General features: G+C 51.7%; 2 protein-coding genes and 1 pseudogene across 6 annotated transcripts in view; 2 read left to right on the forward strand and 1 right to left on the reverse strand.

The window, feature by feature from the left end:
• The window catches only part of LOC136377237 (olfactory receptor 10AC1-like), a 3689-nt pseudogene extending 246 nt beyond the window's left edge, over nucleotides 1–3443 (forward strand).
• LOC136376350 (zinc finger protein 1 homolog) overlaps nucleotides 1–26568 on the reverse strand; it is a 172870-nt gene that overhangs the window by 140437 nt on the left and 5865 nt on the right. The window contains exons 3-7 of one of the 4 annotated variants that reach the window (XR_010746172.1): nucleotides 23955–24166; nucleotides 22903–22945; nucleotides 19168–19294; nucleotides 18792–18887; nucleotides 14273–15832 (exon numbers count right to left, since the gene is read on the reverse strand). Coding sequence is in view for 3 of the 4 variants with exons in the window: in XM_066342318.1 (XP_066198415.1) it covers nucleotides 14733–15832; nucleotides 18792–18887; nucleotides 19168–19294; nucleotides 22903–22945; nucleotides 23955–24010 (1422 nt within the window). In the remaining variant the exon portion in view is untranslated. Of the gene's footprint in view, nucleotides 1–14272; nucleotides 15833–18791; nucleotides 18888–19167; nucleotides 19295–22902; nucleotides 22946–23954; nucleotides 24167–26568 lie in introns of those variants that run through there. The other 3 variants (XM_066342319.1, XM_066342318.1, XM_066342317.1) reach the window with 3 other exon arrangements.
• Nucleotides 1–26568, forward strand: part of LOC136376342 (putative postmeiotic segregation increased 2-like protein 3) — a 182649-nt gene that overhangs the window by 27635 nt on the left and 128446 nt on the right. The gene's annotated exons all lie outside the window — the stretch shown is intronic.

Genomic DNA, 26568 nt, shown 5'->3' on the forward strand with positions numbered 1-26568 from the left:
TTGGTGGTGATGGCGATGGTGGTGGTGGTGGTGATGATGATGGTGGTGGTGGTGATGGTGATGGTGGTGTTGGTGTTGGTGGTGATAGTGATGGTGATGGTGATGGCGATGGTGGTGGTGATGGCGGTGGTGGTGGTGGTAGTAGTGGTGATGGTGATGGTAATGGGGGTGGTGATGATGGTGGTGAAAATGGTGGTGGAGGTGGTGATGATGGTGGTGATGATAATGGTGATGATGATGATGGTGGTGATGATGGTGGTGGGGGTAGTAATGATGATGGTGATGGTGGTGGGGGTAGGGGTGGGGGTAGGGGTGGTGATAGTGATGGTGGTAGGGGTGGTGATGGAGATGGGGTGGTGGTGATAGCGGTGGTGGTGATGGTGATAATGATGATAATGAAGATTTCTACCCTTATCAACTATACCAGTCAGTCTCTCCCTCTCTTGGGAGCCATTGTGAGAACAGAAGGCAATGGGCCTGGTCAACCCAGGAGCTGAGGATTCCAGTCAAGCCGGAATTCAGGTCTGGTGGCCCTGAGTCTGGCTGTCTCCTTTTGTGAATTTTCCTATTCTGGTCTTTTTCCTCCAGGGATGTCATGGGGTATGGCTCCTGAGGGGCAGGGGTGCCGGGTACTGAGTACAGAGCCCCTGCTGAAATTCACCAGCTGAAAGCCATAGTAAGGAAATTCTGGGAGGTTTAGGTCCAGGAGACATGGGAGATTCTGTCTCTGGCTCTTTGTGTGTCTGTCTGTTTATCTCTCTCTGCCTCTCTCTCTCTCTTTCTCTCTCTTTTTCTCATTAGCCCAGAGCCTCACGAACCTCCTGGGTCAGGGACACTCTGCCACATGGCACATGTCATCACTTTTAACCTGTCTTCCACTGCCCTCGGCAGGCAGGTGCCTCTGCCCGTTTCTGGTCTAACACCTCGTTCTGCGTCTACACCTCTTTGCCTCTAAGTCTGTTTCATTCTCTTTCCTTCAGTCCTGCTCTTTTTCCCCTTGTTTGGCTGGGGCAAGACCGACAGAGAAGAGAGATAGATGAGCAGGCCCCCCCACATAAGAGCACAGATTTGGAAATCAGTTAGACAGGGGGACAAATACCAACTGAGGGAGATGCTGGGTGGCCCCTTTTACAGGCTGATCTCTCTAAGTCTCAGCTTCCTCGTCTGTAGAGTAATAACAACACCCACTACTTCAGAGTGGCCTTGCAAAGGTGAAATAACGGGGCGCAGGTGGGTGCTGAGAACACCCCTGCACACCATCAAGGCTCCGCAAATGGCAGTAGTAGTAACAGCAGAGGCAGCTGCGCTTTGGATTCTGTTCTCTCACTCACATGGCCATTTAAGGGGCATGTGAGGGGACTGTCCATGAAGAATAGGGTGGAGGCAGGAGACCATGGGGGAAGAGTTGGTGGGGTGGGGGGATTTTGGAGGGGAAACAAAGGCTGGAAACTTGAAGGCACAGCAGGTCCCCAAGTCCGAGCAGCTGGAAAGGCAGCCCTGGTCTACTGCAGGTCTTGGCCTCCAGGTCCTCTCCCGCTGGCTAGCTAGTCTCCCCAGGTAACTTCCATCCGGAGATGGACAGCCTGGGTGGAAGGTAATGACCACCCCGGGAGCAGAGAGCGTATGAGAGGACTGAGCATGTCTTGATATTTGGGTGTTTTTCATTCAGTGGAACTTCCTATGCACAGACCCTGAAGTACCGGGCCACTTCCGTTCATAATTTCAATCCATCACTAAAACAGTGGCGTGGGGCTGAGGAGGCGGCTGGTGCTTCAGGTTATAGACTCCCCCCACATTCTCGCCCCTGGTCGGGGAAAGAGCTGAGATGACAGGCCAGGTGTGTGCGGGCCGAAGCCTATCTGTGCCCCCCCTGTGCCATCTTCACTCCATGAGACACTGGACAATTAGATCTGGGGACATCGGGGGCTCCAGAGCCCCAGTCCCACATCAAGGGGATAGATGAAGAATCTGAGACCCAGAGAAAGAAGTGAGTTGGGCAACATCACAGGCAGGACTAGAAACCAATCCTCCCAACTCAGCCCCCAGACTTCCCTGTTAGCTGTGGGCTGGGACGCCGGTGCCTGGCTCCCGTAGGTATGGATAAGGCGGGGCTTAGAACGCTGGAGGGAACCGATAGGATGTGGATGGTGTGAAGAAGGCACCTGGGCCCCAGGAGGGGCACGGGGCACAGGAGGCCAGAGGGAGAGTGGACAGCAGCTCTGCACATAGAACCCTGGAGGCCGCTGGGGTGTGGGAGATGAGGGCAGAAAGTACTGGATTGCGGAGAAGACCCTGAGCGCCTGGGGGTGGGGAGAGAGGGGGTGTGAGAAGCAAGGGGTGTCCCTGGCTGGCCGCGCGGAGGGTTCTGATCCCAGGAGAGGCAAAGAATAGGTATTTTCTGGGAGGGTGTGTCAGTTTGACTATCCTCTCCAGTCTGCACACCTGTCCTCTCCCAGGTCCTAACACGAGCCCTTGGTCAAACTGGACCACCCCCCAGGAGTTTGTGATCCGGGCATCTCTGGGTGGCCCTAGTGGCTCAAGGTGCTGCTCTTTGCCCTCCTCCTGCCACTCTATCTGACCACGCTGGCAAGAACCTGCTGGTCCTGGCTCTGGCCGTGGTGGACCCCACCCTGCACACGCTCTTGTACTTCTTCCTGCGGGCCGTGTCTGCCGTGGAGGCAGCCAACACCCTGGCGCTGAGCCCCCCCCCCCCCCCCACCTCCCGCTCATGCTTGCTGGCTTCCTCCTGCCCCCTGGTGGCCAGGCGGTGGCCCCCTCCACCTGTGCTGCCCGGATGGGCCGTTTTGTGGCGCTGGGTGGCTCTGAGTGCCTGTTCCTGGATGCCATGGTCCCGGACCACTACCTGGCCATCTGCCGCCCCCTCTACTACCCTCAGCTCATGACCACTGGGGTCTGCTGGGGCCTTCTTACCTGCGGCTGTGCTGGGGGCTCCCTCCCAGCCTGTGGGCTCACCACCGCCATATTCCAGCTGCCCTTCTGCCGCGGGGGCGTGGCGGAGGGACCACGTGTTCTGTGACCTGACGGCGGTGTTGGTGCCGGCCTGCGGGAACCAGCACCTTCAGGAGCACGTCCTGCTGGCGGCTCGCCTGCTGCTGCTCGTGCTGCCACTGGCCCTGGCCCTGCTCTCCTACACCATGGTGTCGGTGGTCATTCTGGGGGTCGGCGGGGCCACCCACGGCCGCAAGGCTTTCCACACGGTGGCTTCACACTTCGCCGTGGCTGTGCTCCACTTTTGCTGTGCGACGGCCGTGTCCGCCAGAGCCCTGCGCAGCCGCTCCCTCAAGGAGGACAAGCTGGTGGTCCTCATCTGCATCAACCTGACACCACTGCTCTACCCCACCATCTACAGGCTGCGGAACCGGGACGGGCGGGGCGCGCTGCGGCGGGTAGTCAGCCATCGGATGCCAGGGACTGCCCGCTAGGCTGATGTCCCTTAACGCTGGATGACAGATGGTGTCTGTCCTGAATCTCCCTCACTGATAGAAACCTCGCCATTCCAGAGCCACCTGTGTGTCCCCAAGGCTACCTGGACAGAACCTCCATAGGGATTACAAGGAAGGACTCCAAAATCAGACTCCAGCTCCTGCTAACATTTTGAGCTGCGTGGTTCCCCACTGTGGGATTTTCCTGTGCAATGTATTATAGAACAAAGTTTAGCCGCATGCCTATCTCTACCCACTAGATGGCAGTAGCACACACCAACCCGGAGCTGTGATCATCAAAAAATGTCACACATTGCCAAATGTCCCTTGCTGGTCATCCCCGAATGACAATGCTGGTTGAGAACCAGTGCCCTAAATCTAGCCACAGAGTGTCTACTAATGCACAAGGAGTTTCTGGCAGCATTGTTTATAATAGACAAAACCTGAAAACAAGCCAAATGTTCATGAACATGATAGATACAAACAACGCGTGGCATAGGCATGCAATGGAATGTTGCACAGGAATGAAAAAGAATGAGCTGCTGTTAGCAGCAAAAAAAAAAAAAAAAAAAGCACAACAGAGACACATTACTGAGTATATGAAGTAAGACATAAAGAGGACATGCTGTATACTCCCATTTACATAAAGGCCAACAATAAACTAATCTATGGGACTTGATGTCACGATAGCCATTACCTGGGCAAGGACCTGGATGGCCGAGGGAGACTTCTTGGGCACTGGAAATGTTCTGCGTCTTGATTTCAGTGGTGATTACCTGGGTTTATAGTGTGCAAAACTTCATCAAGATACACACTTAAGATTTGTGTGCTTTGGCCTGAGATGTGGTGGCGCAGTGGATAAAGCATCGACCTGGAATGCTGAGGTCGTCGGTTCGAAACCCTGGCTTGCCTAGTCAAGGCACATATGGGAGTTGATGCTTCCAGCTCCTCCCCCCTTCTCTCTCTCTGTCTCTCTCTCCTCTCTCTCCCTCTCTGTCTCTCTCTCTCTTCTCTAAAAATGAATAAATAAAATAAAATTAAAATTAAAAAAAAGATCTGTGTGCTTTGCCGTATGTAAAACAAACTACAGCTGACTCGAGCTGCCCACAAGTGAGGCAAGCCCTCCTAATGACCACGCCTTTGCTTATGCTGCTTTATGCCCCTGATGTGCCCTTTCTCTCTACCTGCGAAAATGCCTGCTACTCTTCAGGGATCGGCCTAAGTACTCTACCTGCTAGAGACCGAAGGTTTGTGCTCCCCTCAAAATTCAGACATTGAATTCTAACCCCAGATGTTATGATATTTGGAGGGGAAGCCTTTGGGAAGTGATTAGGCCATGAGGGTGGGACCCTCACTGACGGGATTAGTGGCCTTATAAATGAGACCCCAGAGAGCTCCCTCGCTCTCCAGCCATGTGAGAACACAGGGAGAAGACAGCCACCCGGGAGTCAGAAAGTAGGTGCTCGGCAGACACTGACCTGCTGGCGCCTTGGTCTTGGACTTCCCGTCTCCAGAACTGTGAGAAATGAATTTCTGTCCTTTCACTCAGTTGGTGTTTTGATTTGGCAGCCTGAACACACTAAGGCAGGAAGGACCCTTTCCTTCCTCCTCTCAGTCATAATTATTATCACTCTAAAATATAATTTTGACATCTAAAATATAACTGACTTCCCCCTCAACTACACTACCCCCCAAACACACACACACACACACACACACACACACACACACACACACACACACAGACTGTGAGCTCTCTGAAGAGAGGTTTGAAGCCAGGTCTTCAAACCTATTCTTGTATTTCAAGATCAGTGACCTTGGCAGTTCTTACTAAATAGCTGATGGAAAAATCCACCATGGACAAGCTCTGGGTGGTCTGGCAGGTCCAGGGTTGGGGACACAGCTCTGGAGTCCTACCAAAGGCCAGGATCTAGACTGAATTCTCCCCTGAATCTCCCCTGGCGTTGGAGCCAGCTGTGAGAACCCAGGGACCCACCTGGCCAAGGCACTGAGCCTCAGAAGCAACAGAAGGTTGGCATAACAACTGCATTCAGAAAACAGGAGAGCCCTGATTGGCCAGGGCAAAGTTCCAGATGCCATGGGAAGGAACTTTTCCTAGAAATATCCCCTGAAGGGCCCATTCAGGAACTTAGTCCCAGAGGCAGAGGCAGTGCTGGTAAATCCTGCATACCTAACCTCTTAGAGGGAGAAACGGCATGCTTATGAAGGGTGATTTGGAGCCCGGGAAGAAGTATATCTGTGCAGGCAACATGGAACGCCAAGAATGAACTGCCTGCCCTGGCCGGTTGGCTCAGCGGTAGAGCGTCGGCCTGGCGTGCGGGGAACCCGGGTTCGTTTCCCGGCCAGGGCACATAGGAGAAGCGCCCATTTGCTTCTCCACCCACCCCCTTCCTCTCTGTCTCTCTCTTCCCCTCCCGCAGCCAAGGCTCCATTGGAGCAAAGATGGCCCGGGCGCTGGGGATGGCTCCTTGGCCTCTGCCCCAGGCGCTAGAGTGGCTCTGGTCGCGGCAGAGCGACGCCCCGGAGGGGCAGAGCATCGCCCCCTGGTGGGCAGAGCGTCGCCCCCTGGTGGGCGTGCCGGGTGGATCCCGGTCGGGTGCATGCGGGAGTCTGTCTGACTGTCTCTCCCCGTTTCCAGCTTCAGAAAAATACAAAAAAAAAAAAAAAAAAAAAAAAGAATGAACTGCCCCAGAAATCTCATGAAGGGCAGCCTCTGTCCACCTGTCCAGGCCACCTCCATCCTCAACTTCTGCTTCTCCCTAACGCTGGTGCTCAGGAATCTGATGCACACGGGAGGTTCTTGCTACCAAGCACTAGACACCCCTAAACCTCCTCAAGAGAGACTTAGGGATGCTGGACTATCTGCGGTGCAGTCGTGCAGGTGGCGGATTTGTTCCAGGGCATGTCCTGAGACAGGCTTGAGGGATCCGCTAGCAAAATCGCATCCCGGCTGAGTACCTAAGACCAACAGCCACAACCCAGGAGACCACGCTGACTAGCTGGCAGGGGGCCTTCTTGGCCTGAGCAGCCTGGATATTGACCAAAGGCAGGTGTGGTTGTTTTGGGTTAAGAAGTTGTTTACCTTTCCATGTAAAGTGGATTAGGAGCCCAGCCTCCCTGCCCCCCAGGTCCTGGGATACTTTTAAAAGGTTTATGTATTTTGGGTCTTTAGAACCGTGTTTTTTTAATCAGTGTGCCATGAGACATGGTCAGGTGTGCCGTGGGGAAATTAAACATGGGTCCCCAAACTACGGCCTGCTTACGTTCAAACAATGAGAAACGGGCTCCTGTGTTGGATGATGTTGTGAGTGTAGTGAATTTTGTAAAGACGCGACCTTTGAGATGTCGCTTATTTGCGTCTTTGTGTAAAGAAATGGGAGCGGAGCCCTGGCCGGTTGGCTCAGCGGTAGAGCGTCGGCCTAGCGTGCGGAGGACCCGGGTTCGATTCCCGGCCAGGGCACACAGGAGAAGCGCCCATTTGCTTCTCCACCCCTCCGCAGCGCCTTCCTCTCTGTCTCTCTCTTCCCCTCACGCAGCCAAGGCTCCATTGGAGCAAAGATGGCCCAGGCGCTGGGGATGGCTCTGTGGCCTCTGCCTCAGGCGCTGGAGTGGCTCTGGTCGCAACATGGTGACCCCCAGGATGGGCAGAGCATCGCCCCCTGGTGGGCAGAGCGTCGCCCCATGGTGGGCGTGCTAGGTGGATCCCAGTCGGGCGCATGCAGGAGTCTGTCTGACTGTCTCTCCCTGTTTCTAGCTTCAGAAAAATGCAAAAAAAAAAAAAAAAAGAAATGGGAGCGGAACATAAAATCTTATTGCTCCACACGGAGGTCTGATAGCTGTCGCGCGGCAAAGTGCTGGCCCGTGTGTATGAGTTGCGAGAGGAACTTAAAGTATTTCTGACAAATGAGAGATCCGCTTACTCAAAGCTGCTTGCAAGTGATGAGTGGTGTGCAAAGCTGGCATACCTGGCTGATATATTTCATTATCTGAATGAACTGAACACACGAATGCAAGAGCGAAATGAAAACCTGCTTACAAGCACTGATAAAATGAACGGATTCCGTTTAAAGGTGCAGCTCTGGCAACAACATGTGCAGCGTGGCAACCTTGAGATGTTCCTGCTCACCGAGAAACAGCATAATGGCAACACTGCTGCAATGTGCGAGGTGATTGGCAGACATTTGAAAACTCTTGAGAAGATGTTGTCATTTTATTTCTCTTCAGCCTTCACAGAATGCCTTGACTGGGTTAGGGACCCATACAGCTCAGTATCCGTTGCTGGAAAGGACATGACTTTAAAGGAGCTAGAGGAACTCATTGAACTGAAACAAGATCGTGGTTTAAAGCTAAAGTTTGCTGATCTTCCTTTGGACAGTTTTTGGTTATCTGTTGCCAAGGAGTTCCCCATTCTGGCCAACAAAGCTATTTTGACATTGCTCCCGTTTTCAACCACATATCTATGTGAGCTGAGCTTCTCAAGCTTGACTGCGATAAAAACAGCCTGACCTGTGGTGGCGCAGTGGATAAAGCGTCGACCTGGAAATGCTGAGGTCGCCGGTTCGAAACCCTGGGCTTGCCTGGTCAAGGCACATATGGGAGTTGATGCTTCCAGCTCCTCCCCCCTGTCTCTCTCTGTCTCTCTTCTCTAAAATGAATAAATAAATAAAAAATTTAAAAAAAACAAAAACAAAAAAAACGTAAAAGCAGAGAGAGACTGAGAACTGTTGAGGAAGAGCTTCATGTGTGTCTTTCTACCATTCCTGCCAGGATATCCCTTTTGTGTTCATCGAAACAGGCCCAGGTTTCACACTAAGTGAGTATAAATACATTTAGAAACTATATTATTAACTATGTGTATAATATGTACTGTGTTAGAGTGTCATTTTGGGAGGTGGTGTGCCCAGGATTTTGTAAATGCAAAAATGTGCCGCGGCTCAAAAAGGTTGAAAATCACTGCTTTAGAAATACCACTAGAGGCTGCATTTCTGTGGCTCAGAGTGAGCATTAAACCTTCTCAACAGCCAGTTGGTCCCTTTTTCTTCCCTCCTGCTGTACAAAGTCCTGGTTTTCTTTTTTAGTGGTTTTTGTTTTCTTTTCCTTCTTCTATTTTGTTGTTTTTCTTTTTATTTTTTCTATATTTTTTGTTATGTACAAAGTCTTTTCCAATAATTTTAATCTTGATATGCATAAAGTTTCTATTTCAGTTTCTTTATTTGTTGAGATATAACATTATATTAGTTTCAGGTGTACAATATAAAGATTCCAAACTTGTATGTATTGGAAAGTGATCACCACAATAAGTCTAGTTATCTTGTCACCTCACATAGTTACAAGTTTGCTTTCTTGTGATGGGAACTTTTAAAATCTCCTCTCTTAGCCTGACCAGGCGGTGACGCAGTGGATAGAGCGTCGGACTGGGATGCGGAAGGACCCAAGTTCAAGATTCCTAAGTCACCAGCTTGAGCGCGGGCTCATCTGGCTTGAGCAAAGCTCACCAGCCTGGACCCAAGGTTGTTGGTTCGAGCAAGGGATTACTCGGTCTGCTGAAGGCCCGCGGTCAAGGCACATATGAGAAAGCAATCAATGAACAACTAAGGTGTCGCAACAAAAAACTGATGATTGATGCTTCTCATCTCTCTCCATTCCTGTCTGTCTGTCCCTATTTATCCCTCTCTCTGACTCTCTCTGTCCCTGTAAAAAAAAACAAAAAAAAAAAAAAAAAAAAACTCCTCTCTTAGCCCCTTTTAAATATATATATTTAAAAGTTTCAAGTTTTAAATTTCATTTATCAGTTTCATTCATCAGTTTCAAGTTTCATTTTCCAACTTTATTATCCCCCACTGATTTGACCTTATGGATTGCTCCCGGAAAGACCTGTCCTGACCTCCCCTGCGGCTGGACTTGCAAGTGGCCACTTTCCTCTCCAGGGTGTCTCAATGGACCTCTCTAGCATTAGGGTCGGCCTCTGCTGTGCAATGGCGGTGGGATCACCGGTGTGGCCCCCAGGCCCCGAGACAGCACAGGGCCAACGCTCTGGCGCATGGCTGCACCCGGCGCTGAGCAGCGCCCTGGCCGCTCCCTGGGTGCTTTACAGTGGCACTGGCACCAGGAACTCAGGCTGTTTGCAACGGGCCAATTAAATCTTGTGCCACCGTGCGCCAGGAGTGGGATCCAGAATGTCCCCTAGGCTCAGGGGGCGAGATGTGACAGCAGCAAGGCGCGCGGCAGCAGAGGAACAGCGACGATGGGCTCCTACGTTCCCGGAGAGGGCGCCCCCTACCGTCTGGTTGGGACTCGGAGTCGCTGTGTGGCCCGCAAGCAGAGTGTCCCCCTTCTCCCTGTCCCTTTTTTTTTTTTTTTGTATTTTTCTGAAGCTGGAAACGGGGGAGAGACAGTCAGACAGACTCCCGCATGCGCCCGACCGGATCCACCCGGCACGCCCACCAGGGGCGAGGCTCTGCCCACCAGGGGGCGATGCTCTGCCCCTCCGGGCGTCGCTCTGCAGCGACCAGAGCCACTCTAGCGCCTGAGGCAAAGGCCACAGAGCCATCCTCAGCACCCGGGCCAACTTTGCTCCAATGGAGCCTTGGCTGCGGGAGGGGAAGAGAGAGACAGAGAGGAAGGGGGGGGGGTGGAGAAGCAGATGGGCGCTTCTCCTATGTGCCCTGGCCGGGAATCGAACCCGGGTCCCCCACACGCCAGGCCGACGCTCTACCGCTGAGCCAACCAGCCAGGGCCCCTGTCCTTCTTCTAAGGGCTCTGCCTGGCACCTTCACCAGGTAGCCCACAGTTGGGCAGGGTTGTCACTCTTGTGTCCCGGCCATTAACTTACACAACAGGGCCCAGGCAGGACCTTGCAAAAACTCGTGGTCAATACTCCTAACAGTCGGCAGCTGGGTCTGCGCTTGCACCTGGGAAACACCCCAAAGTCTGACATCGGCTAGGGTGATTCTCCCTCTGGGAGTAGCAGCGCTCCGAGGTCCAGGACTCGGGTGCTTCTTTGGGAACTGGCACTTTGTGGTGTGGCTAGGCGTCCAGCAAGGGGTGGTACCCCAACATAGCCCTGCCCACCTGTGGGCGCCAGCCTTGTGCAGCTAACTGGCTTTCCCTGCGGCCAATTGCAAGCAGAGCCCTCCCACCCTGTCAGTGAGGTCAGCTGTTACGACTTTGTTAAATTAACACGGGTGGCGGCGGATGGGGAGCTGGTTCCATCCACACCAGGTCACCAGAGAAACTGAGATAAAGAAGTTTCTCATTCACAGGCTGCAGGAGGTACACAGCCTGCCTGGAGGGGCCACACGGGGAGGTCATCAAGGCAGAGTGCAGACAGACAGAGGTAGGTGCCGGGGGCACGAGCCTCTCCTAGTGTCCCTGGAGGGTCTCGGCTAAGGGGCGCACGAGGCTGACAGGCACCGGAGCCAGGGGAGACTGTTGGTCACAAGGGCTGCTGAGGAGCCGTATCAGGGACCGCCATTCTTGTGACTGCTGCCCTCCAGGTCATGCAACTTGCATGAGGGGACTAGTGTCTAAGGCACCTGCAGACTGCAGGGCCAGACAACGGATCCGAGGCAGTGATACCACTTAGCTAAACTATGAACAGACAGACGTACGTACACTGAGATGTGAATTTACTTATATTCATCCGGCGAGGCACCTATTGCGCTGCCCAGATCTGTTAACGCCTGTCTTTTGTCATCTGAGCCATTATCCCTTTGAATGTTTCCTTTTCTTCCGTGTTCTCTGTTTTGTCTTTCAGGAACTCCTGTTTGCTCTGTCCTTTCAGTCTGTCTTTGCCCATTTGTTCCCTTTTCCACCTCTTGCTATGGAGTTGCTTCGCTCCATCTTCCTGTTTGCTTGCTCTTTAGCTGAGTACAATCGACCGTTTGACACGTTCATCGAGTTATTTTCACGCTGAGTTTTAAGTTTCAGGGACGATGTTTTTCATTTCTCTATGCTCTAGGTCAGGGGTAGTCAACCTTTTTATACCTACCACCCACCTTTGTATCTCTGTTAGTAGTAACATTTTCTTTTTTTCTTTTTCTTTTTTTTTGTATTTTTCTGAGGCTGGAAACGGGGAGAGACAGTCAGACAGACTCCCGCATGCGCCCGACCGGGATCCACCCGGCATGCCCACCAGGGGGCGACGCTCTGCCCACCAGGGGGCGACGCTCTGCCCCTCCAGGGCGTCGCTCTGTCGCGACCAGAGCCACTCTAGCGCCTGGGGCAGAGGCCAAGGAGCCATCCCCAGCGCCTGGGCCATCTTTGCTCCAATGGAGCCTCGCTGCGGGAGGGGAAGAGAGAGACAGAGAGGAAGGAGAGGGGGAGGGGTGGAGAAGCAGATGGGCGCTTCTCTTGTGTGCCCTGGCCAGGAATCGAATCTGGGACTGCTGCACGCCAGGCCGACACTCTACCACTGAGCCAACCGGCCAGGGCCAGTAGTAACATTTTCTAACCGCCCACCGGTTCCACAGTAATGGTGATTTATAAAGTAGGGAAGTAATTTTATAAAATTTATAAAGCAGGCCCTGGCCGGTTGGCTCAGTGATAGAGCATCGGCCAGGCGTGTGGAAGTCCTGGGTTCAATTCCCGGCCAGGGCACACAGGAGAAGCGCCCATCTGCTTCTCCACCCCTCCCCCTCTCCTTCCTCTCTGTCTCTCTCTTCCCCGCCCGCAGCCAAGGCTCCATTGGAGCAAAGTTGGCCCGTGGGCTGAGGACAGCTCCGTGGCCTCTGCCTCAGGTGCTAGAATGGCTCTGGTCACAACAGAGCGACGCCCCAGATGGGTGAAGCATTGCCCCCTGGTGGCCATGCCGGGTGGATCCCTGTCAGGCGCATGCGGGAGTCTGTCTGACTGCCTCCCCATTTCCAACTTCAGAAAAATACAAAAAAAAAAAAATTTATAAAGCAGAGTTACAGCAAGTTGAAGCATATAATAATTATTTATCAAGTACTTTATGTCAGATTTTTGCTAAGTTTGGCAGAATAAATCTTTACAAAATAACTTACTCTAGTTAAAACTATCTTTTTATTTATACTTTGGTTGCTCTGCTACCTCCCACCATGAAAGCTGGAACGCCCACTAGTGGGCGGTAGGGACCAGGTTGACCACCACTGCTCTAGGTGGTTCTTTCCCAAATAAACCAGCTCTCATTCTTTGTGCCTTGCTCTCATATTGGCTTTTAAGTTTTTAATCCTTTTTAAAGATGGTTACTTTAATAGAATTTCCAGCTTTTCTGTTACTTGAAATACTTGGGGTTCTAATTTTGTGCAAATGCCTGTTGACTTTTTTTTTTTAATTTTTTTTATTTTATTTTATTTTTTCATTTTAGAGAGGAGAGAGACAGAGAGAGAGGAGAGAGACAGAGAGAGAAGGGGGGAGGAGCTGGAAGCATCAACTCCCATATGTGCCTTGACCAGGCAAGCCCAGGGTTTCGAACCGGCAACCTCAGCATTTCCAGGTCAACACTTTATCCACTGCGCCACCACAGGTCAGGCTGCCTGTTGACTTTCATGGTGAGTGGTACTTTTCATGTTTTGTAGTGTTGCATTATGAACTCGTTTTGGGTCTATATGTCCGAATCCTGACAAACACGAGTCGAGTGTGTCTTCCTCCAAAAATAGGTTGCTTGCTTCTGTAAGCTGTTTCAGAGGCCAGGACAAATTCCTACGTCACTTGTTCAGTTTTTCAATGGGGACACGAATAGGCAAATTTAAGATTCTGACTCATGTGAGGTGCAGGTCAAGGCTGACGAATCGTCAGGGTAACTCTTCCCCTCCCAGAGCCCAGGAAGAGATAGACAAGCTTCCCATACCAATGAGCAGAATTTTCGCTGGCCCACCCTCTCCCTATAGATTTGAAATGTCTGAATTTGAGTTATGTCTGTACCAACTCCCCGCCTTGTGTGGCCCCAGGACCTTTTTTTCTCCTCCTCCTATAGTCTTTAGCACCCTGGTTTTTGGGTAAACAAAAGTGAACCCACAGGGAAGCTCTAGCCTCGACTCACAAACTTTATTTCTGGCTTCTAGTTCCTTCCCCCTGACTGGCACCCGGAACATCACTTGTTTTCTCGCAAGCTGAATTAGGCATGGAAAAGAATGCTCTGTTCAGCGTTTCTACTCATCTACAGTGAAAAATGGTCTTCACTTTATTTAGGCAGTCCACCATAGTCCCAGAAAAGGGAGTCCTAAGCTCACACATTTAACACAAACATAATTTATAAACTAGTTGATTGAGAGGTATCAGGAGATGTCACAAAATTGTTGGTTTCCAGGTCTAGGGGGTTCTGTAATACTTACCAGTAAACAAACAAACAGAGAACATCAAATGATACGTGATACGGTTTGTGGACATCTGGTTTAATAATAAATTCATGTTCTTCCAGTTATCATGTATATTACAGAGACAAAAGGGTTTGATTTAGTGTGGAAAGACTTGATAGATGTCATTCTTTATATTATGGTGTATTTGCTACAAGTTCTCAATGATGTCCAATTACCCGTGCAGTTCAAAAATAAATAATATTATTTTTATATAGCTCCTCAGGAACATAACCCCTATATAGCTATGAGGTTGTCCTAGTGCTGATTATATCTGTTATTTAATGGTTTAATTTATTCACATACATCAAAACTCAATATTCACAGTTAACATAGGTACAGATACACTTTATAATTACGCATATTCTATAAAAATATCTCTCTCTAGAGCATCATTACCATTCTAGCATCAGTCTTAAGAGAACAAGCTTTTCTTAATTCTTTCAATTGGTAGAATATCACCTTGGGGTGAATCTCTGTGCACAACAACACTGGACTTCTTGCTGAAGGATTTCTATATCCAGAATGTCCACAGCTTTTCATTCCTAGATGTGTTGAAACTTCTTCTTCTTCTTCTTTTTTATTCAGGGGAGGCAGAGACTGACTCCTGCATGCTCCCTGACTGGGATCCACCCAGAAAGGGCACTAGGGAGCAATGCTCTGGCCATCTGGGGCATTGTTCTGTTGCTCAGCAACCTAGCTCTTCTTAGTGCCTGAGGCAGAGGCCATGAAGCCATCCTTAGCATCTGGGGCCAACTTGCTCCAATCGAGCCATGGCTGCAGAAGAGCTGAAGAGAGGGAGAGAAAGGGGGGAGAGGTGGAGAAGCAGATGGGCACTTCTCCTGTGTGTCCTGACCAGGAATGAAACCCAGGACTTCCACATGCCGGGCCAATGCTCTACCACTGTGCCAATGGGCCAGGACCGAGACTTCTTGATAAAAACCTCCTCACTTCATCTGTACAGTTTCTCCCGAGTGTGGATTCTGTGATGTCTAATGAGGTTTGCCTTCTGGGAGAAGGTTTTCCCACAGTCAGAGCACTCGTAGGGCTTCTTTCCCATATGAGTTCTCTTGTGTATGATAAGGCAAGAGTTCTGGGAGAACGCCTTCCCGCACTCGCCGCACCCGTAGGGCTTCTCTCCGGTGTGCGTTCTCTGGTGCAGGATGAGGTGTGACTTCTGGAAGAAGGCTTTCCCGCACTCGCCGCACCCGTAGGGCTTCTCTCCGGTGTGCGTTCTGTGATGGATGATGAGGCATGACTTCCTGGAGAAGGATTTCCCACATTCTTTGCAGCTATAAGGTCTCTCTCCCGTATGAGATCTCTGGTGTTCGGTGAGACGTGACTTGTGGGAGAAGGTTTTCTCACATTCTGAACACTTATAAGGCTTGTCTCCACCGAGACCTGTCTCAGGCGTGGAAAGGCTTGTCTTCTGGGGGAGCGTTTTAGCCCAATTGCTGTTTTCACCAGGTTTCGCCATTGTGTGATCTTCCTGCTGTTTGGTGAGGCAAACCTCCCTGGAGCCAGCCCCCTGTTCGGTGCAGCCATGGGATTTCTCACCTCTCTGGACGCTCTGATAAGTCATGGGTTCTGACTGGTGGGGAAAATCTTCCTCACGCCTGGCATATTTGCAGGGCTTCTCCCCACTGTCGTCGTGGGTCCCCTGATCAGCATGAAGAGCTTGGTCACTGCTTAGAGCTCGCCTACCCGGGTTACAGTCACATGGTTCTGCTCCAGAATGTGGAGTTTCCAGCTTAGAATAGAGAAATATGTTCCCCTGCCCGTCGCACTTAAACCTTCTCCTGGCGAGGTACGCGTTAGGCCTGGCGTCTACATCACACTGCAGGGTCACTCCACAGGAGACCCATTTACGGACCTGCTGTTTGGAAGGAGCAGGGTCTGTGTTCTGACAGGTTTCTTTCTCAGTTGCCTTACAGTCACGGTGCTCCTTTTCGGTTGAGTTCTTCTCGTCTAGGGACGCCCCTTGCTTCAGGGGCTGGTCTCCATGTTCCTGTTGTTGTTCATGGACGCGGGTATCAAGCTGCAAAACTTCTTCTAGGGAGGAAAAAAAAAATGATACAAACTTGTTCATCTTTCCAAGATCGCATCACAGAACTAAATTATTTCAGAGATGTTTGGAAGGAGGATCAATGTTGTGGTTTCAAATCTAGTTGCCCAGATTAAATCATCCTAATCCTAACCTCCTAGACCCTTGGCTTCTGAAACAAACAAACAAACAAAAAATGAGGTACTGGAAACGGAGAAAACACTGTCCGCGAATAAAAGTAGACTTCCTACTAACAAGCACGTTGGAAAGGTGAAGACACATGCAAGTGAGCGTAAGAGAGATGCCGGGAGGGCCGGGTGCCGGCGCGGATGTACCCATGAGCCAGCCCTGGTCTGCAGCGCTGACGTTTCCATGGTGACAACACCCCCTCACGGTCAATGTCAAGCTGCCCCCACGATGTCACTGACTGCAGATCTGGGAAGATTCGGGTGCGACTGGCTGCCGCAGGCCCATACTAGCTCTGGCAACTCTAGATAAGGGGAGACTTAATCAGGAGGTCCGGTCCGGAGAGAAGGATATTGAAGGAACTGCTGGCAGGGACTAGAGAAAGAGTCCCCCTTCTGGAGGAATCGGGAGAGGAGGCTTTAGGACAGGGGTCCCCAAACTTTTTACACAGGGGGCCAGTTCACTGTCCTTCAGACCGTTGGAGGGCCGGACTATAAAAAAAAAAACTATGAACAAATCCCTATGCACACAGCACATATCTTATTTTAAAGTAAAAAAACAAAACGGGAACAAATACAATATTTAAAATAAAGAACAAGTAAATTTAAATCAACAAACTGACCAGTATTTCAATGGGAACTATGCTCCTCTCACTGACCACCAATGAAAGAAGTGCCCCTTCCAGAAGTGCGGTGGGGGCCGGATAAATGGCCTCAGGGGGCCGCATGCGGCCCGCGGGCCGTAGTTTGGGGACCACTGCTTTAGGAGATGTGCACAAAGGACTCGGGCTGAAAGAAGGAAAACCAAGTCCGAGTTGCACTCCCTGGATTCCTGGGTCCCGGATCTGCACTTCCTGGGCCCTTCCTTCTGTACAGCAAGTTAACTTCCTCACAGCACCAAGTCCTTCACTGTCAGAGCAGTTATCTTAACCAGCGGCCCGCGCACAGTGACTTACCCTCACGTGTACCTACAAGATCTGTATCACGCCCAGTGTGAGGGCCCAGACGCACGGTCCTAGCCCCAGGGAGTCCCTGTCGTATTCTGATGGCTGGACAACCATTTTCTCCAGCCATGGTTCCCCAATACCAAAACTGGTCGCCAACCAAACCCTTGTATGTCCCCCTCCCATGTCTGATGGGCTCGGCTGCAGACCAGCCCCACCCCAAACTCCCACTAAACCGTATTAGAGGCTCCCGGGCGTGCTGGAGTCCACGCGGCCTGTGGCCTCGACTTCGAGACTCTCAAATGTTGGATTCTTCACCTGGTGTTTGAGTTCTCATTTGCTTTTTTTCTTTGTTTACATCTTAAACCACAGACTGCACCTGCTGCTTCAGTGCGGGCACCCAGGCCCGGGGGCCGCCATGGAGCTCCTTTGTTTAGACAAGTTTCTGCTCCCTGAGCCCCCCCTGCTGATTGCCTGAGAGAGAAAATCGTGCCTACTGAACGTTCCTGCCGGGATTTTCCGGTTGGAACCCAGCCAGTGGGTATTTTGTAAAGGGCCCTGGGGGATTCTGGTCTGTACACCTGGTTTGTCACAACTGCCCTGAACGAGTAAAGCATCCTTGTCCTTAAAGGAAGAGGGAGTGAGCCAGTGTCCACCACGTGAGTCCCCCAGAAATAAGGACAAACAAAATATAGGCGCCTCTCCCCACGGCGTTATACTGGGATGGGAGGAACGGCTTCATGTATAATCCCACGGTTTTGGTAAAAAGAAGAATTTACAGTCATATATACAGGGCAGCAGTTTAAGTTTTTGAGGCATTTCAAGACAACTAAAATAAAAATGACTGGCGCAAGGTAAGAGTTATTTTAGCCCTGGCCAGTTAGCTCAGCTGGTTAGAGCATCGTCCTGCCACACCAAGGTTGCAGGTTCAATCCCTGGTCGGATCACGTACAGAAATCAACCCATGAATGCATAAGTAAGTGGAACAACAAATCAATGTGGGTCCCCCCTCCCAAGTCAATAAATTTTTAAATACTCATTTAAAAAAAAAGTATGAGCCCTGGCCGGTTGGCTCAGCGGTAGAGCGTCGGCCTAGCGTGCGGAGGACCCGGGTTCGATTCCCGGCCAGGGCACACAGGAGAAGCGCCCATTTGCTTCTCCACCCCTCCGCCGCGCTTTCCTCTCTGTCTCTCTCTTCCCCTCCCGCAGCCAAGGCTCCATTGGAGCAAAGATGGCCCGGGCGCTGGGGATGGCTCTGTGGCCTCTGCCTCAGGCGCTAGAGTGGCTCTGGTCGCAACATGGCGACGCCCAGGATGGGCAGAGCATCGTCCCCTGGTGGGCAGAGCCTCGCCCCTGGTGGGCGTGCTGGGTGGATCCCGGTCGGGCGCATGCGGGAGTCTGTCTGACTGTCTCTCCCTGTTTCCAGCTTCAGAAAAATGAAAAAAAAAAAAAAAAAGATAAAAAAAAAGTATGGATCCCTGAATGCATGAGAAAGCCTATTTCATAACTAAAGGAAGGAGAGTAAGACTAAAGATTCCTAAAGAAAAACTGAGCAAGTAATGTATTAAGTGGGGATGGCAGGACAGCTAAAAGGATAAATAAAAAATAGAGTGTGTCTTTCTCTAACGTCCAGGGAAAGGAGAGTGACCATGACCACGCAGGGTGTGTGATGTGTGCAGGTGGCAGGGATCACTTGGGCACCCCAAGTTCCTGGGCCAGCCGCCCACGGCTGCTGACAAAGACCCCGGCTTTTCAGAAGAGCTGCCTTAAATGAGGAAGCCCTTGGGAGCTCCTGGCGCCTCATGTTCACGGTCCCCTGCGAGCTGGTCCTCTCTCACCTGGAATGCTCCACCCAAGGATCTCTTCCTCCTCCATCCATGCTTCTTGCCCCAGTTCCAACCTGGAGATCACAGCTGGTTTGGTGACTTGACACCCTGTCCGTAAAAAACAGTCACGAGATTTATGCTGAGTCACCTGCGCCATCTAAGGACACAGAAGGTTCAGGCCACACCATGGACATTTACATCTTGACCAAAGAATAGGTATTTCACTTGGGAGGCAAATTCACAAAAAAAAAATATATAGGTGAGATGAGAGCAAGACTCTCCGACAAGTGAAACCCACAGCCAAACACTATTAGTACAGGAGAGGCTTTACATAACAGGGAAGAGGAGCTCGGACACAAGTGGGGGACACGGGCGGGGGCTTCCTCACCCACGGAGACCAGGTGGCTGTAGTTCTCCAGCATCACGTCCCGGTACAGGGTCCTCTGCAGAGGGTCCAGCTGCTGCCATTCGTTACGGGTGAAGCCCACAGCCACATCTCTGAATGACAGCGACCCCTGGAACAGCACATTCCTGCTGAACCTGGCGTGCTCCGCACGGAGCGCCAGGCGAAGGTGCAGAGGAGGGGAGTGCCCCCACCTTCTGGGTCAGGGTTTCCCCAGTGTCAGGTTATATAGGAACTGCGCCTGCCCCTAACTCTGTCTATTTTGTGGGAGAGAAAAGAAATGAGAAGAGTTCACTTCTGGATCTTCATTCATTCATTCATTCATTCATTCATTCATTCATTCATACATTCCTTCATTGAACAAGCATCTATGAAGACCTGGTGTGCTACTGGCATTCTGCCTGGTGCCTCGGCCCAAAGGCTGAATGCCACACTGCTCCTGTTCTAAAGCGGTTTATAGCCTGGTGGAACGAGAAGGGCGGAAAAGACCTCTGTGCAGAAAGGATCCACCGAAGGCTGTGCCGGATCCTGAAGTACACAACAGACATGAAGAAGAGAGCAGCCACGTTCAATGTGCTGACGTCAAGCCAAGCTTCCCTGGAGGTCGCGTTTGAGCGGTCACGATAAATCATGATGCCGGGAGGATCTTCCTATCAAGAGGCAGTTCCTGGACCTCAGTGACTGGACCTTCACTCGGTGTCCCTGGTGCTGTCCTGTTGACCTGACTTTCCATGATCCTTACAGCCCTGCCTCGGCACCTGCGTGCGAGGAAGACACCACCCTTCCAGTCCTTACCCGCTGGCTTTGGCATAGAAGGACCCTCACCAGTCCTCCTGATGAGAGATTCTGGGACGGTTGGTTGGTTGGTTGGTGGGATCTGGGGACAGGCCTACCGCCGTGGTCCGGGGTAGGCCGGCAGGTGGGCCGGGCTGCTGGGCCACAGGCAGGCAGAGCAGCCTTTGGGGTCCACATGTGGATGGAATCTTTTGCTGAGGATGTGGTCTTCGTCGATAAAACTACACTTCAGTTCAACCACTAAGGGCCCCGTTTATGTCTGTCTGTCTGCCTGCCTTCAGAGCCCAACCCATCACCTATCTGCGAGGTCTCAGTGCTTAATCTCCCTAGCCTCTGCTTCTGTAAATGGTGTTCATCTATAAATGGTGAAAGGGTCAGTATCTGTCTCACGGGATTGTTCATGAACTGATATATGAAGAACACAGTCTGGTATGTAAGTGCTCAACAGATGAGCGTTTTATAACTTCTGTTGTCAGTATCTTTATTGCAAAGAGCCCCAACAGAGGGAGGTTCCCAACATGACCTGGTTTCCTACAAAGTAATAGCTTCCTGAAAAAGACACCGCATGAAACCTTTGGCTTCACATGCAGGACTGACAGCCTTGTGTCCCAGTCAGCTCTCTGCTGAGAAGACTGTGGCGTTATCACCTCGTTGTCACCTTCTCACGCTGGCCCTGTCACCACGTTTTTGGTAGCCAACTTCCAGATAATCCCAGCTTTATTCAGCACAGACATTCACCTCAGGACAGGTCCCGAGCTAGAAACGAAGACACTGACTGTGTTCCTTCTTGGAGGGGACAGCTATAAAGTTTGTCCATGAGGCCCCATCTTCCTTGGGGAGGGACTGTCTCCCGCCCAAGCCCCCCCCCCCAGTACGCGGTGGTGCTCCTGGGAGCACCCATCACGGATCCTGCCCCTCAGCCCTAACCTGAACTAAGCAGGACCCATCCAGATCTTTCCCAAAGACCTTGCAAACAGGCTCTGTGAAAGGAGACTTGGACCTTTCCTGTGGCAAGGTTTTCACAGGGGAGGTGTGGGAGCTACTGGACATCCTAGGTCAGGCCACGCAGATGAGGTCTGACAGAAGGAAGTCACAAGAACGAGGACAAGGCACAAGAGAGACTCCTGGGAATATCCAGGTTCCTGGATGTCACTGTCTCTGAGTCCCAGCTGCATAGCTGCACTTCCCACAGCGAGGGGGGTGCTGCCCAGATGGTGTCTTTGTCCTAGCCGGGGTCTAGCTGGGTTTCTGGTTCATAACATCAAGGATTCTGAGCAGTGCCCTTGACAGTCATGCATCCCTAGAGCCTGGAGGAGAGAGAGGCCCTTTAGGACAGAAACGTGAGACCGCAGACAGGCTGATGGGACACAGTGCCACTGACATCTGAAGAGAGATAAGGATGCCCAAGTGAGAAAGGGCTCCGTGGAGGCCAAGGGCAGACGGGGGGCGGGGGGGTCTAAGTCCTGGAGAGAGAGAGAGGGAGGGAGGCTGCCGCCCCAGAATCGGGAGAAAAGGCTGGGACCGCCTGGGCCATCCTCCCTCCCTCCCGCCCCTGCTAAGGATGGAAACTGTAAGCTGTTCTCCGTCTGTCAAAAATTATTGGGAAGATAATCTGAAGAGCAGGCTTTCCGTCCATTCCTCCAGACAATGCCGTGTTTTCTCCAGGTTGGTCTGAACCGACCGAGGCTGTTTATGTCGACCTGAGTATTTGATCCTCTCACCCGCTGTGGCTACAGACTTCTGCGTGGGCATATGACCCGCCATTTCCGTTGAAAGTTAAAAATCACAGGAGACTGGCTGTGGAGTTCATTTCAATGTTGTTATCGAGCTCATGGATGAAGACCCATCACATAAATTCCTAAACGCCAGCCCTGGCCAGTTGGCTCGGTGGCAGAGCGTTGGCCTGGCGGGCGGGAGTCCCGGGTTTGATTCCCGGCCAGGGCACACAGGAGAGGGGCCCATCTGTTTCTCTACCCCTCCCCCTCTCCTTCCTCTCTGTCTCTCTCTTCCCCTCCCGCAGCCAAGGCTCCATTGGAGCAAAGTTGGCCTGGGCGCTGAGAATGGCTCTATGGCCTCTGCCTCAGGCGCTAGAATGGCTCTGGTTGCAACAGAGAAACGCCCTGGATGGGCAGAGCATCGCCCCCTGGTGGGCATGCCGGGTGGATCCCGGTCGGGCGCATGCGGGAGTCTGTCTGACTGCCTCCCCGTTTCCAACTTCAGAAAAATACAAAAAAAAAAAATTCCTAAATGCCCCCAAAAGCTTGATTTCCCCTGAGACAGTAGCATGCTTGTCCCAGAGAGACCACACAAGTCAGATGTTGGATGGAACCTGTTTGTTTAAGGGCCAGGAATACCTGACCTGACTTTACAGGGCAGCTCACGCCAGCAGCCTCTGTACGGCACCCGCCCGCCCCTCCCTGACCTTGGCCTTCCGTTCTCTCTGTAGCTTCACTGATCCTGATTTGTGTCTGCACTGTTTTATTGGCTGCGTTCTCAAAAGCAACCTGAAATCCATGGTTAAACAAAGCGCCACACTCAGCCCTGGCCGGTTGGCTCAGTGGTAGAGTGTTGGCCCAGCATGTGGAAGTCCCAGGTTCGATTCCCAGCCAGGGCACACAGGAGAAGCGCCCATCTGCTTCTTCACGCTTTCCCCTCTCCCTTCTTTCTATCTCTCTCTTCCCCTCCTGCAGCCAAGGCTCCATTGGAGCAATGTTGGCCCGGGCGCTGAGGATGGCTCCATGGCCTCTACCTCAGGTGCTAGGATGGCTCCCATTGCAACAGAGCGACGCCCCAGATGGGCAGAGCATCGCCCCCTGGTGGGCATGGCAGGTGGATCCCGGTCTGGCACATGCAGGAGTTTGTCTCTCTGCCTCCCCGCTTCTCACTTTAGAAAAATACAAAAAAAAAAAGAAAAGGCACACTCACCTGGCACACAGTGCTTCCCTGCGGGTCTGGGAAAAGCAGGCACCTGCAGGGCAGAGGGGGTGGGGGGAGGACAGGGTGTGAGGGCAGGCTTCTCCAGCCTCTGAATCCACTGCTGTCCCGCCCAGGCACAGGGCACGGGCAGGCTGGTCCCAAGGACACCTCACCTTGGAATCTGCCCAGGAGACTTGAACTTGGGTTTTTCTAGTTAGTGAATATATATCTCTGTGTCAGTAATGAATGTAGAATCTACTACCCTCTGCCCACCATTACCCAAAAATTTGATAGAAAATTGTTCTGAAGAAACAGTCATGAGTTTGGGCAAAGAGTTAGTGGCCAAGATATTTATTACAAATATGGTAAAACTGAAAAAACAGAAGTAACTAGCCACTATAAAAGGCTGGTGAAGTGACTATATTGCATCCAAAGAAAATAAACATTTTGCAGCAAAAAAATGAAATCAGAGAACAAGCACTATTTATTAATAGCATACTGATCATTGAAAAATGCAGTGAACACTATTTGATTCAACACATGCACACACACACGTGCACACATGCACACACACATGCACACTCACATGCACACATGCACACTCACATGCACATGGACAGAATAATCCCTAAACTGATGGGACAAAAGGCTAGCAGTAGTTAGCTTTGGGTAGTCGGATGATGACCAATGAAAAATTATTTTCTTTGTACTTAGGATGAATTTTCTAAGCTTTTCTATGACAAATGACTATTGAGTAGGATGATCATTTCTGAAAAGTCCTTTTTAAAATATCTGTAGCCTACAAATCTTCTAACTCAAAGCTCTGTCACCCATCCTGCCCTGGTGTGGAGGAAATTCACAGGAAAATATAAAATGGGTTCGTAAAGTCCAATTAGTGCAGGTTTATTATGCTGGCTCTCAACTCTGTCCGTGGATCCTGATTAGTTTTGTTTGTCTCTTCTCTCGTGGGGTAGTCTGTCAACAGTAACTTTTATTAAGGACCGTCCCGGATAAATGGATCTCTGCCCAGGAAGCGGTCTTGGACTGGCTCTGCCACTTACCAAATATGAGGCACGATCTGATGACATCTCCTGAGTCCTCCTCCTCCAGTCCTCATTTTTCAGGAAAACAGGAACACAAAGGTCCAGGAGCGAGTTGACTCACTGTGGCTGGGAGCATCCGCTGGACCACACCTCTCTCTCCCCTGAACAGACACGGGGTGGGTCTGTGGTCTGTTCCCACTGGAGTTTGATCCAGGAAGTCTGCAGAGACACTAAACCGCTAGAATTACAGGAACTGCCTGACCTGTGGGGGCGCAGTGGATAAAGCGTCAACCTGGAATGCTGAGGTCTCCAGTTTGAAACCCTGGGCTTGCCTGGTCAGGGTACATATGGGAGTTGATGCTTCCTGATCCTCCCCCCTCTCTCTCAAATGAATAAACAAATTCTTAAAAAAAACTATTATATATATATAAAAGAATTACAGCAATTTTAGAAAGAGTCCTGAGGCTGTTTTTTTTAAAAATTAGAGACTAAGTGCTTAAAAATAAAAGACTGGTTAATAAATTATGATACGATTAAAGCATACCAAGTTAGGAATCCGCTGAAAATATTATAGATGAAATCTCTGACATGGAAAGATCTTCCAGCAACACCAGACCCTGAAAAAAAGCTGGTGCATGAGTACAAGATTCAGAGATGAGGAACAGGAGGTGGGTGGGATTTTCCCAGGTGCCTGGGAGTTTTAGCCAAACCCCAAAACACCCCGAATCCTAAGAAGCAGCTGCTGGACACACCCTAACAGACCCCTCCCTGTGAGAGAGAAGTAGTTGAAGAGCCATCTATTGAAGGAGAGCTGTCTATTGAAGGAGTAGCAGGTGGGATTGTCCTCCCCTCCCAAACCAAGAGAGGGGGCTCCAAGGGAACTGTTCATGGAAACTGGACGAAGCTGCAGAACGTAGGGAACTAACCTCGCACCCCCCAGCCAGATGTGTGTCCAGCTGCAGAAACTTAAGTGCGTGGTCATTCACCAGAGGGAAACATGAGAGCTGCACAGCTGAAGAACTTGGAAGTGAGAGGCTGGCTAAGACCACCCACGGTGGCCAGGTGAGGAGAGGGGGCAGGAGAGCCACCTGCACTGTCTGCATCCACTGGAACAAGGAGGCAATAGTTCCCAGGGACAGCGGGGAAGCTGAGTGGGCTTGAGCCTGATTGCAAGGACGCTGGCTATGCACGCTGCCTGCCGGGTGAGGAATGCGGCCCTGAGATGGGAGGACCCTTGAACCAGGAGCATGGGGGTGACCATGGGATGGGATAAGCTAGAGACAGGGCTACAGAGACAGCAGAGGAGAGCACACAGCAGTGGAGTGGTATCGGGAGGTGAGATCGTCCTGTGTCGTGGGGATCCCTTCCCTCCTAGTTTATCTTCTATACCCTGCTCCTCCTGGTGTGCCTTTCCCACCCCAAATCCTAGATGATGTCGATGTGATGACATCACCCAAATTCACTCTGTCAGCAAGTGGGGTCTGGGGCTGTTTTAGGGACACGTCTCTGGAGGCTGCCCCATATGGTGACCTCCAACTTCAGCCCTGAGCTACAGAAAGGCCGCACTGTCTTCACGAGAGAAGGATCTATTCCCGGAGCTCCCGGGGCTCCCGGGAGCTGGCGGACTGCGGCCAGTATTGCCCAAGCTCTGCTGTCCTGCTGAGAACTTCCCGTCAGCTGCAGGCTCAGCTCCGGGCTCTCTGGGGGTGAATATGCCGACAGGACTGAGCCCCTCAGCTACAATCTGATTCTAGGCCTTTGCAAAGACACTAAGAATACCTGGAAAACAGACAAGGTGGTGAGATGCATGTGAAGACATCAGTAGGACTCTATCTCTGAGTCGGAAACCAAGTGGAGGCAGAGGGGAAAGTCAGAGGGGAAATGCAAGCAGACCCCCTCCCTCCCATTTCTGGCTTTGAAAGTGGACACACCCCGTGAGGAGCTGGGAGAGGGCCTCAGCTGACAGTGAGTGAGTGAGGACTCGGGGGCCTCAGGCCTAAAACGGCCAGGAGCCGACTCCACTCGGTCAGTCCTCGAACGAGCCTAAAGCAGACTGTTCCCTAGAGTCCCAGGTGAGAGACAGGCCTGTCTGCCTTGATTCTGGCCTTGGGAGGCCTGAGCAGAGAGCCCAGCCATGGTCCCTGGCCCCCCAGACTTCTGCCTGTGAGCTAAGAGACAGGTGGTGGCCCTGGCCAGTTGGCTCAGCGGTAGAGCGTCAGCCTAGCGTGCGGGGGACCCGGGTTCAATTCCCAGCCAGGACACACAGGAGAAGCGCCCATCTGCTTCTCCACCCCTCCCCCTCTCCTTCCTCTCTGTCTCTCTCTTCCCCTCCCGCAGCCAAGGCTCCATTGGAGCAAAGATGCCCCGGGCGCTGGGGATGGCTCCTTGGCCTCTGCCCCAGGCGCTAGAGTGGCTCTGGTTGCGGCAGAGCGACGCCCCCTGGTGGGCAGAGCGTCGCCCCTGGTGGGCGTGCCGGGTGGATCCCGGTCGGGCGCATGCGGGAGTCTGTCTGACTGTCTCTCCCCGTTTCCAGCTTCAGAAAAATACAAAAAAAAAAAAAAAAAGAGACAGGTGGTGTCCTAACGCACTAAATTTGTGGCACTTTCTTACGGGGCCACAGCAAACGAACAGA

Source organism: Saccopteryx leptura, chromosome 6 (genome assembly GCF_036850995.1).
Source record: "Saccopteryx leptura isolate mSacLep1 chromosome 6, mSacLep1_pri_phased_curated, whole genome shotgun sequence".
In the NCBI taxonomy this organism is placed as follows: Eukaryota; Metazoa; Chordata; class Mammalia; order Chiroptera; family Emballonuridae; genus Saccopteryx; species Saccopteryx leptura.